This window comes from Girardinichthys multiradiatus, chromosome 22 (assembly GCF_021462225.1).
Source record: "Girardinichthys multiradiatus isolate DD_20200921_A chromosome 22, DD_fGirMul_XY1, whole genome shotgun sequence".
In the NCBI taxonomy this organism is placed as follows: Eukaryota; Metazoa; Chordata; class Actinopteri; order Cyprinodontiformes; family Goodeidae; genus Girardinichthys; species Girardinichthys multiradiatus.
In genome coordinates this window covers 43359249-43371810 of record NC_061814.1, presented here as the reverse complement: position 1 = coordinate 43371810, position 12562 = coordinate 43359249, and the positions used below count along the sequence as shown (strand labels likewise).

At 42.3% G+C, this 12562-nt stretch overlaps 1 protein-coding gene across 9 annotated transcripts in view; it reads left to right on the top strand.

Moving 5' to 3' along the window:
• Nucleotides 1-12205, top strand: part of kif20ba (kinesin family member 20Ba) — a 48768-nt gene extending 36563 nt beyond the window's left edge. For 5 of the 9 annotated variants that reach the window (XM_047351211.1, XM_047351206.1, XM_047351212.1 and 2 more), the window contains 5 exons: nt 3309-3350; nt 9808-9885; nt 9966-10077; nt 10634-10779; nt 12064-12205. In XM_047351211.1, coding sequence (XP_047207167.1) covers nt 3309-3350; nt 9808-9885; nt 9966-10077; nt 10634-10779; nt 12064-12147 — 462 coding nt within the window. In that variant the 3' untranslated portion in view covers nt 12148-12205. Of the gene's footprint in view, nt 1-3308; nt 3351-3438; nt 3503-7017; nt 7128-9522; nt 9751-9807; nt 9886-9965; nt 10078-10633; nt 10780-12063 lie in introns of those variants that run through there. The other 4 variants (XM_047351209.1, XM_047351207.1, XM_047351213.1 and 1 more) reach the window with 4 other exon arrangements.
• Nucleotides 12206-12562: the final 357 nt, after the last annotated feature.

The following is a 12562-nucleotide window of genomic DNA, read 5'->3' as shown; positions in this document are numbered from 1 at the left end:
TAAAAACAGACAGGAAGTGGACAGGTTTGAAAGACGCAGAACTTGTGCAGAGTGTGGGCGGCATATCAGAAGAAACCGAGACAGATCGGTTCAGAGATGGACAGGAAAACAACATCTAGGTGGGAAAATGAGATGAGACGAGATGGGCAGCATGGACAACAGAGTGGAGACCACAGGAGAAGAACGAGGAGATGAATAGAAATAAAGAAGTTGGTTGGTGTAATTTAGATGCATCTATGGATGAGAAGAAGTTGAAGCTTTTTCTGCAGTCTGTACACATCTGGTGTCTCCATCATGTAGGATCAGTGCAGTTAGGGAGCACTGCTTTAGCTGCTGTATTCTAAGCAGAACCATATTAGGCCTAATATGGTAATATTTACACACCCTGTAAAGGGACTTTTAATAAAGAAAGGCTACAAATAAACCCTCATTCATGGAGGGGCACAATATGAGTCTCATGGTGTTCTAGCTGACCTGGTGATACTGTTTAGAGGCCTTCAGTGGTTAAAAATGGCCCTAGATGAACACAAAACCACCTAAACCGATCCTTATTGGTTCCTCATTGACAACCAACAAGAAAAGGGACTAGCTGGTAGAAGGTCGGCCCAGTACCTGGCACTCTTTAAACCAGAAACACACCCAGTTGAGCTCAGGAAGTTCTTCTGCTGCTGCTTGGTTAGATCTCTGTTTGGACCAAGAAGACTGTAGGAAACTGGAAAGACTTGAAGACTTTGAGCTGTTTACCTGAAGCTGGACCGAAAAACTGAAACACAGGGGTTTTTCTTAAACCGTCTATCAATGAAAGTTCATTAGAGCCTGAAGGACAGATTTTGAACACATTCCTGGTGCAGTTATGAGATGATCTGACTGTAACATCATCTACATGCTGGCTGGTGGTGCAGACAGGTGACCACAGGTTCGCTGCCAAGAGGGTAAATCCGGAAGGTTCAGAGTGTTGCAGCCAGAGATCAGCTCAGATCTCTCTCACCTGTGGTGATTCAGTCCATCTTTCTGCTAGCAGGGTCCTGGTCCATTCTCGACCCAGCTGAAAGTAGGCATGTGTGCAGACAGAGCAGGTTTGCTACTGATTAATAGGACAGTACTTCGTGGACCTTCAGAATGGTCACAGAGGGACTATAGCTGGACAAGCAGGCAGTGTGATTTAAGCCCTCTCAGCTTTGCACCTGAAATGCAGGTTTGCATTTCTATTCTGGAGCAGAACCTTCAGCTGAAACTAAGCCATCTGTTTGCTTTCCACCTCGATCTTTGCTGCTGCAGAGATTATTTAGAGAGCATAAAGATGCTAGCTCCTAACATCCACATGTCCAACCTCTGATGTGTCGTCTGCCATAAAAGTCCAGAAACAACGGCTTAGTGTGAGACTTTCTTATGAAAACACACATTGTTTTTATTCACCTTAACACTACTAGTACATTTCTGTGGCTTTAATCCTCTAACTGGGAAAAGAGTCCTAGTAAAAGACGTATTGTGCGGTTCTTCTAGGCTTTTTAGGTTCTAAAGCTCCAACCGGTCAGTAATCATTTCTCTAAATGCTGTAATTAACAGCATTCAGGTTTTATTTGGTTACTGCGTGAAGTTTTACCTTCTTTCATGAAACATTTTCATCATAAACCCATGAAGACGAGGACACCTCTGAGCTCCTGGACGTACACCATCCCAACCGTGAAACATCATTCTTTGGGGATGCTTTTCTGCAAAGGGGACAAGACTACTGCACCGTATTGTGGGAAGGATGGATGGAGCCATGTATCTGGAGATCTCAGCCAACAGCCTTCTTCCCTCAGTAAGGCCATTGAAGATGGGTCATGGCTGGGTCTTCCAGCATGACAACATCCCAAAGCACACAGCCAGGGCAACTAAGGAGTGGCTCCGTAAGAAACATCTCAAGGTCCTGGAGTGGCCTAGCCAGTCTCCAGACCTGAACCCAATTGAAAATCTTTGGAGGGAGCTGAAGGGTTTGGAGAAGATCTGTATCGAGGAGTGGTCCAAAAACCCTGCTGCAGTGTGTGTATCAGCACTTTGCAATAAATCTGCCTCGGAAGGATCAGCATTTTTTAAAGCATTTTTTTTTGGACAAACTCAGAGTAGCGATGTTGTTGTTGGCCGAGCAAATGCTTCAAATTTAGCTTATATATGGAAATTATTTCTGAGTCTTGTTGATGCTTTTAAATTGTTTGTCTGGCTGGTTGTTCTAACCACATCCTAACCATGTCATCTCTACATCACTCCTTTGGCCCGGAGATCCGACTCGCCCCAGACGTAACGGAGACGGGTTGACTTCAACCCCCTCGCATCATCGCTCGTTTCACTGAAGACGGTACATGAAGTGATTTGTTAAAAGGCCTAGTGATGAAATTTAAATCTGCATTCACTTAAAACTCTATATTCATAATAAAATATATATTTTCTTCAAACTGAAGCTGGATACGTAACTTGTTTCCTCTTTGTCACTTTAGGTTAAGAAATCAATTAGTAGAACAATACAAAATATAGACTATACATGGCTCTAACCTACAGAGTACTTGGAGATTACGTTTCCATAGTTTAAGGGTTACTTTCAGTTTGTCTTTCTACAATATAGAGCTCTAGGAGACTAGCCAGGAGTTAGATTTCCAGGACATCTTAAGAAAAGCAACCTGTTGGTTGTATTCCAGCCTCTGGAATTTTGACATATGTTGGGGTTTAGCATCTAAAATGAAAGTGACCTTTGACACAGAGATTAGATGGTTACCTATAACTTTACAGCCAGTGCTCCCAGTGATTACAAGGTATTTGTAGGGCCCAAAGAGTTCATTAGTTTCATCCATAAGATTTAACCAAACATTTCAAGCGGTTTTGTCAGGAACCTTGTGATTATAATAATAATAATAAACAGTTCATTAAATCCGGACTGAATGTGTCTCAGGGACTGGACGGAAACGGACTGCAGACATTATTTAGGTTAAAGTTCAACATGTTGTTCAATCTGAATTAGATAAATGTTTGTTGGACCTTCAGAGTTTGGTGGTACCAGCTTTCTGTGCTCCATTCAGGTGAAATGGCTTCAATGTTTGACCTTCTGGGCAGTGTTCAAAGATATTGTTGGTATTCAGCTCTTCCTTCATCAACAGTGGAGCTGAGACCTTCAGTTCTGGACCATCTTAGGATGTCCAACAGGCTCTTCATAAAGTCTCTTTTCATGTTTTCAGCTTTTGTTATTGGGCTTAAATGTATTAGATGAAAAACTAAAGATTATGACAAAAAATTAACGCTTTTTTTTAACCAAATTCTTGTTTTTCTTTTTTAAGTCTCACATTTTCAGGAGGAGTAAAAGACGAACAACACTTCAGGTACCGTTATCTTTTCACTAGCTAGAATCATGCTTCCATCCAGAATCCAACAGAACCATTTTACCATCAGAGTCATCTGCCATTTTAGGAAGTTTTTCCATCTCTTACTGACCTGCTCATCATCATCGTCATCTGGTTAACGCTTCCAGCATGTGAGGAAAAATGTTCTGCTCTGTTCATTCCTCAAAAGACAACATCATAAAAACATCAGAGTGAAATAAAATCTGCTGAACTTGAGTGATTGGGTTCAGCCGGCCTGTGGGTTCTGGTGTTGGTCCAGGCTTCTTCCTTGGTACCAAAAGCTGTTGAATTTGCTTTCCTTATAGAAAACCATTTCTTTCCCGACTTCTAAACATCAAATAGCCTTACTAAACATAAAATGCTGAAGAAATATACACTATATACGCTACGGGTCAAAGGATTTAGAATGCCTTTCTCATTTAATGGTTTATGACTATTTATTTCTATTGTAAGTAGATTCTCACTGAAGGCTCACAACAGTGAATGAGCACCTATGGAATTATGTAGCAAACAGATAATTGTAAAATAACTTTAAATATGTTTTATATCTTAGATTCCTTAAAGCAGCCGCCCTTTGCTGTGATGACTGAAATTTCAGACAACCACCTCATGAAGCTCATGGAGAGAACGCTAAGAGAGCAAAGCAGTAATCAGAGCAAAGGGAGACTATTTGGAAGAATCTAAAAATATAAAAATGTTTAGAGCTATTTCACACTTTTCCTTTACTACATAATTCCATGCGTTTTCTTTCATAGTTTTGTTGCTTTTGGTGAGAATCTACAATTTTAAAGAGTCATAAAAATAATAAGAGCCATTAAGTGAGAAAGTGTATCTAAAACTTTTGACCGGTAGTGTGTGTTTATGTACTGAAATTCATTTTGATCTGATTTTGGGTGTTTGTTCCCACTTTATGATTTGTTTATCTTTGCTTCTGTAAAACTAAATTGTTTAGGATAAAGATCAGATTTTGAAATGAATGATTCCTGTGTTGCATCCAGTAAAATCATATGTTAATATCATCAAACTTCTCTACTTGATAATACCTGTCCTGATGTCTGGGTTGGATAAATATCTTAAAGACCTTGATAATTATCAGGTTTAAATGACGCCAGCTCACAGCACTGGTCATCTTATGCAGCTTCCTTCACAGGTTCTGTCCAGTAAAAGATAATATTGTTGTGAATAAGCGCTGTAAAAATAAACTGAAATAAACCTGGATCTCATTATCCCGAGATGAGATCATAAACCATTCATTAAGACAAAACGAGCTCATCTTGAAATAAAAGAGGTGCTCATCAGTACAGAACCATCTTTAGGTTCTGTTATAACAGGATAACTACGCTAACATCTCGTCTAAATGCTGTCATGGAGATAGATTCATGCTTTTAATGTGACCCGGACTTGTTTCTACCTGGATTTGGTCTGAGAGTTGACAGAATTCTAATTATCTGACTGAAGCTGTTTAAATATTCTGTGAGTAACTTTGTTAAAATCTATTATTTTTTTTTCATATTTGTTAAAAGTATCGCTATGTCCTGACAGTAGAATATGATACAGATCTGTGAAAACATCAAGCTCCTCTGGCTCCTCCCACGGGTTCATTCTGCCATTTCTCCTGGTCAGAACCAACCAACCAATCAGAGCCAGGAGGAATGTGTTAGCCGTGTTAATCACACTTGTGTGGGCGCTGCTCACACCCCTCCACCCCCGCTCAGTGCGTAGCGTCATTCAAGACTGCCAGTGTTCAGCAGCTGTGCTAATGATTTGAGGACCAGGTTTGTAGTCAAAGTATGGGCAGTCTATGGTCAATGTAAAGCATATCGTTGATGTTTTGTCCCTACCAGTGAATGTACCAAAGCTGTTTATCATCAGTGACCCTGCTGACTAGCCTGTGAGTTCACGGTGGGCTCCCCTGTGGTTGAGGAGCTGTGGAGGCTGTAGAACAGCAGAGAGCAAGGGTGAGGGACCTGTAAGGTGTGCTTGCTCCAACTTTTCCACGGTTTCCTCAGAACTATACACTGCAGCTTTAACTGGTATCTGCTGTTGGTATATTGCATCTTCCTGTATGTCTGCGTGTGTTGACTCACAGCAGACTGAGGTGTTCTGGCTGTGTTCCTGATTTCTGGAATGTCACCTACTAAGTGTTATTTCTGCAAGGAGTTGAGTAAGTCTTCTCCTGCAGGAAGTTCAGAGCTGAACTCCAGCCACAGGACGTTCTTCTGTGAGGACAGTCTAGTGGGTAACTGTGTGTCGGAGAGCAGCTGACCACAGGTCTGCCTGTGGATTGTAGGTCCACTTCACCTCCAGCTGAATGTGGAGACATTACTGTTGCACCGCTCTTAGAAGAGTTCCCTGGATGCACTGCAGCCTGATTAAAGATTTAACCCAAATGAATAAAACAACCCTGCAACAAAAAGTGTTCCATCTCAGCATTAGGACCCAGTTCTGTTCGAGTGTAAATGTTCTGTGAGGAAGGACTCCAGAAGAATTAGAAATGCACAGCTCCAGCCTTGCTAGTCATTCATCTTCTATAACCTGTATAAATCAATGGATTAATTTGCATTTAATTGCTGCCTGTTGGAGGAGAACCTGTAATTAATGCATGCCTGACAGGGTGGAGTGGGTTCTTATCGGATGGGTTTGACACCTGCAGGCAGTCACCCAGGACTGATTCGGTTCACCTTTCAGTGTTCTGTGGAGCTGATGGAGCATTAGGAAGGAGGATATAAACATGAACATCATGAATGCTCAGCAGAAAATAAGCTTCTCCTCTTCCTCTCCTAACAGAGAGGTTGGTTAGTTCTGCGATGAGTTCTCAATGATTTATTAACAAAGGTTTTATTTTTAAAATCCTGCTGTCCCAGAAAATCTTTTACAGCTTCTGGCTTTTATAACGTCAAAGGTTTTTGCATTTGGGCCAACAGAACAGTTCTGTGCTGTAGAATCTCATCGTTTAATGGTGAGCTGGGGGTATTTATGTTGGCATGTGTAGCTTTGTAAAAGAAAGGTAAACTTCTCTCCAGAAACCCCCCACTGAGGAGGAAACATCTCTGCAGACATGTGGGTTAATTACCTTCATTCTCCCCCTCCAGTCAGTAGAGATCATTTACCGGGTCGGACCTCCAGCCGTCAACAAGAACAGTTATTCTGATGACTTGTTGCTGATTTTTTGTATTCTGCTGAAATCTGATTGTAACGTTTATTTTTCAGCACTTTTCACATGTAGAAATAATGGCGGCGGATCCTAAAAATGACAAAAATCAAGAAAAAAACCGACTTGAATAATATAAATAGTTAAAATTTAACCAGTTTCTAAATAACACGGCATTTAAATAAGAATGTCTTCAGCTGCTTCATCTTTGCAAATGGGCTGGTGCTGAATTGAGGACACCAGCTCCCGAGGACTTGGGTTGGTCGCCCTTGATCCAGCTTGCTCCCGGTGTTTGTGGAGTTCAGCCTTACCATCGATCCGGATCGCAGGTTGCGGAGAAGACCGTGTCTGGTTTGGGAAAGGTAGAGTCACTTCAGGTGAGCTGGAGATTCTCTCAGCCGAGGTAGAAGCGACCAGGAGTTCTTTCTGATCCATTTGTTCTGAGGCCTTGGTTCCCATCTAACACTGTGCTTTGCTCACTTGTTATGTTTGTAGTTCATGTTTTGGATTTGGATGTCCCTCTGCAAAACATCTGTGTAGGCAAACATCTTCAAGATGTTTTCTTCTTCACTACTTCTATGAAGTCTTAGATGTAATCACAGTGCAGGCAGACTATTACCATGGTAACCAGGAAACACTTTGTCACCTTCTGACAGTCTGCTTTCCTCATATCAGCCTATAGTTGTGTTGGAGATGACGGTTGTCTAACTGATGTTTCTGGTTCAGGTTCTCCTTGTAATTTCTGTGGATTGACCCCAGATAAGGAAACACATAAATTAACCTCAGAGGGTTTGTGATCTTCACCGTCCTTAAAGCACATCGGTTCCTCTGATGTTCTCTGTGTTTATCTTCATTCACTTGATCCCGCGTCTCATTTACTTTCTCCACTCGTTCCCCAGCCCTGATCTACGCTCTCTTTCCATCTTGTTTACTTACTCTACACGGTCCAATTAGAGTTTATCTCAGCTCCTTATCAGCAGTTAACGCCTGTTCTCCCTCGCTCACACACTCACTCACCGCCTTCCTTCCTCCGTGCTCGCTCAGGTTATCTTTAAACCATCCAGTGAGTCACTGATGCCGTTTTTTTCTCTCTGCTGCCCCGCCCACTCCTCTCCCCAACCAATGAGCCGGATTCGCAGGTCGGCCGCTGCGGCTGCTTGTGAGTCACGTTTCTTGTATTGGCTCCGCAGGGAGAAACTCTGCTCCGATAGCAGAAGATGCTGTAAAATATTTGACTGGGACTGATCCACTGAGGCCGTAGCTGTAAAATCTTTGTAAAACTCTGTCCTGCCTTTGAGACTCAGTCTAAATCAGATGTTTGAGTAAAATATGAGCCGGCAGAAATAAAACCAACTGACACGCTGGTCCTTTCCCTCCTGTATTAGTTTTACTGGCTGATTAATCTGAGCTTTGATCTGCTGATGTAGTTTTACTTCAATAGTTAAATACAACAATGAATGATATCCCCACTGATGCATCAAAGCATGCAGCCCCTAAATTTATACTGATATTCAATAAACTCAAACCCAGGAGCATCAAACTTGGTGCCGTCAGGTGACACACTGTCACAGAGCCAACCAATTAGCAGTTTTAGGTTTGGAGACTTTCACTGACCTGGAAGAATATTCTGCTGATCATGATTCAGAACTGATCAAGAGAAAATTGGGAAACAGATTTTGGTCTCTTTTTCAGACACAAATAAAGGTTTCCATAAAAGCAGATCAGTTTGTCAGTATACTCCAATCTAATGAACTCGTCTAAACTGCAGTTAAAAAGGTTTAAATATTACTTCTCATCTGTGTATATTCATATCACTCACGACTGCTTGGAGCACAATAACTGTTGGGTCTTCCAAGTGTTATGAACTTGCATGTTTCATGCTAATGTAACGTTTAGGACGGCACCAGATGCTCTCACCAAACACATGACATAAGGTTAAAGGTCACAGAGTGAAAGCAGCACAGATGAAAGAGAGAATAGAAGGAAATATGCAGATATCATACCTGATATCATCATCACATTTAATAATATCACCATTATTTTGCACCACAGCATCCTAATTTATGTTTCCCAGCGTTAGTAAGTCCAGTTTGGATTCAAAGATGTTGCCATGGAGACAAAAGTAAACATGGCAGTTTTTTAATTGGTTAGTTGGTTGGTTGGTTGGTTGGCTGTAAAAGGCTGTGTGTAGTTCCCCTGCAGGTTAGCTCATAGCAACACATCTGTCTCTAAGCACACCACATTATGTGCCTCCTCTCAGTCAGCTGGTTGTTTATCAGCTTTTCCACCATAAAAAGCCGTCTACCGTCATTCCTTATTGAGGGTTCTCCTAATCTCCACCAAAAACCACCCAGAATCTCATAGCACACACAGGTTTAAACAAACCCACCTCATCTCCATCACAGAAGGCCACATCTGCTGCCATTTTCCTATTAGTTTATAACTTACAGCCACTTTCCATCATTCATCTCAACCAGAAAGTATTTTCCGGTCGTCCAGAATCATAAAAATCCAGTTAAGATAGCAGACTTAGGGATGTTGTTGGGTTCCTCCCATGATTTCAGTTACACCTTCACCCTCCATCAGTGGCAGCATTCTAGATAGAAATTGTAATTGTAGTTTTCCAGCTAGAATTACAGTTGAAATAGCTCCCCAATTATTTGCATGTTAAACCACAATTTAGACCATCGTTCTAACACATCATGTTTATCTGGAGGTGAGAACCAGCTTCTGGCCTGCAGACCTCTGACACAGTAGATGCTCCCTGGTAGAAGTGAATGTGCAGGGATAATTGCATCTCTCTGCAGCCGGAAAGCAGCAAAGTGACGACTGTTTGACCACAGTGAAGAGCTGCTGTTGGTGTCTGAAGAAGATTGTTCAGTAATGATACATTCAGGGGCTGCTGGGCACCTTTTAAAATGTTGCTCAGGCTCTGGCATAAATGTTAACAACAATATAACTTGAAACCTTGTTTGTTTTCTCCGTTGGCCCTAATGGCAGGTTTTCCACCAACAGACCTTCAATCAAAGCCAAACACTTGACAAAGTGTCGGTTTACCTCGTCTGTGTTTTCAGCTCCTCCGAATGACAAATAACTGTAAAGTAGGGCTTATTTTCTCCTCTTGAATCACATGTAGTTTCACCGAGGCTGCTCCTCAGCGTGTGTGTGAGAGATCTGCCTCCATCTGATCCAACCTGTCATTATGAAACATGTTGTTTTTAGCTCCTTGTTACAGATGAATCACGTTCTGTGTCCATGTTCCATGTCTGTGTGTGTGTGTGTTAGCAGGAGGAAGTGGAGGCAGGGAACCGAAGGAACACCAGAACCAAACTCACACCAAAGCTGACCCCACAGAAAGAGGAGGTACCAGAAAAACACTCTCTGATGGTTAAACTGGACCCTGTTAGACAAACCTCTGACCACTTTTACTTCTCTGTGGTCAGAGTTCTTCCCCAGCTCTTCGCCATGACTTGCAGAACAGCAGCAGGAAGGACGGGACCCTGCAGAAGATCGGAGACTTCCTGCAGAGCTCCCCAACGCTGCTGGGCTCTAAAGGTCAGAAACAAGCGACCTTTCTGTGAGACCTCATCAGAATTAGAAACAAGAGATTGTTTTTGATCATAACTGATCAAAATAGCACCCGGATTCTTGGCATGTGCCTGAAGATTAAACTAGAGTTTTTACTTCGCTGGTCTTTTGAGGATGTTTCAACACGAGAGTAGTCCAGGAGGCTCTGTTCGGTTTGGTCAGGAATCCAGAGCTGCGTTAGATTTGGTTCACTTGCACACTGCACTTTGAAAGGGGACCAAACTGCCTGGACAATAGCTTGCAGTTACAAGCTGCTCATTGGGGACGCCATCACAAAGTCTGTCCAGTATGAGCAGCAGGTGAGGCAGTACACCTATTTATAGACGAGGCTGACTGTGGGGGGCTGTGACACGCTGCTTTGTCTACACAGACGCAGCTCGACATACAGAAAGGGTTTAAAGTTCTTACTAAATGGGTTTTTTAAAAGAAGGTCATTCCCAGTCCTTGGTTCCTTTGCGTCAGAACTTCTGTTGGCTTCGCACTGAGTGAAGGTAGTCTTTTAAACGTTCCTGTGTTTCTGCAGCCAAGAAGATGATGGGCCTGGTCAGCGGTCATCTTGATTCCCACTCAGCATCCTCCTCTTCCTCCCTCAGTCTGAGGGTCAAGAGGGGCAGGAAGAAACTCTACACAGCTGAGATCTCCCACCCCATGGAAATGCCCCCACACCCGGTAAGGCAGGGCAAGTATGAACTCCCTGGTTTACAGGAAGTTTGGATCATATCTGCTCTATCTATTCTCTTATTACACCAGACGGTTTATTATTGGCTCTAAAATCTGTTTCCTAATATTCCAATATTATTAAATATGTTATTTTCCATCATTCTATGTTGACAACAAACTAAATCAGCATCTTTATCGAATGTTTTGCTCTTCTAAAACATCCATTTCAGAGTAATGAAGGACATAAGTGGCTGAAATATAAAGCAACACCAATCGATGCGTCTGCTTTGTCGCAGCTGATTAATAACCTCAGTAAGTTGCAGGAAAACCTTCAAGCATTCAGCAGAACCAGCTTCTCGCTCCGGAGCCCTGAGAAGCTGTTTTAATTAAACACCAGGTTCTGGTGGCTCTGCAGAGAAAGCCACATAAAACAGGAAAACTTGTTAAAAACATTTAACGTCAGAGTCAGGAGGTCTGGAGACTGATGGGTGGTCTGGATCCTAGGGAACAGGCTTAGTGAAACATCTCTTCTCATATCTGCTCAGCTTTTAGACTAAATACAAACTCATTCTTGATTTGATCACAGATAACTACTGCATGTGGTATGAACCTTCAGCCAACTCATTTGGTTTCCTGCTCCTGTCAGTGGATCTCTGTGGGGTGAAGCTAGCTGTGGCAGCCTGGACACATCTGTCCTACAGAGTGCAACATTTCTGCCACACAGACCCAAAGTGTCAGGTTTAAATCACTCTCAATGGAACAGGAAACTTAGTTAGATTTTAATGGGAAATCGTTTAATGAATGGATGACCCTAGGTCTGCTGTTGCATGTGTGTGATGCTGTTTACCAGCAAATTCAAACAAAAGCAAAATTAGTTAATTAATTAAAGACACAAATGGTTTTAAAGGGACTGGTAGCAGTAAAAATGGCCTCCCTAAATAATAATGATAAAACAATTCTCAGTGTTCATCAAATGGGCCAGACTTGTACTATTTTTTTTTTATAAATGGACCCCGGGCCACAAGTTGGACACCCCTGGTGCTATGCAGGAAGTAGACAGTGACCCTAATCTAAATCCCTGCAGAGTGATTCAACATAAAGGTGGAGACGCTACAGCAGCGCTGACTGCGCTCTGAGCGCTGGCCTCGCTGCTGCTCTGGTTCTGATTCACTTTCCTCCACCTACAGGGCAGCTCCTGCAGGAACACACCAGCTCTGGCTCTGTAGCTCCCAGTTCGGCCCGTTTGTTGTGAAACAAGTGACATTTTTCACCATGTGGTGTTTTTGTCTGCAGATAATGAACCAGGAGACGGACAGCAGCGAGAGCGACCATCAGGTCATCAAACGCCGGCTCCGCTCCAGAGTGGCTAAATGCTGACCCTGTACTCCACTACGGTTCCTCATACTGTCCTAATGAAGCTGCTTATGATTCAGAACATTTTTCTGTCTGTCTGATTTGACCTGAACCTTAAATCTGAAATCATCAGTAGGAGGACATCCAATAACTAACACTAAAACCTGTTGTCTTTAATACTGTAGGTGTATTTCAGATGTTAATGTTGCACCTTCATGAAACAAGCACTCAAACCTTTTCTACTTATCTTTAATGTGACATTTTTCCTTTTTACATTCCAATGTTAATTTTCTAAATTCATCTAATATTTTCCGTCCTTATATAGTTAATTTAATGCTTAAAATTTCCTTCACAGAGCCGCTATAGAGGCTCACGTTGTTTTAAAGTATTATTTTCTAACATAGTTTGATCATTCTGTCCCATCCGGACCGACCTCACA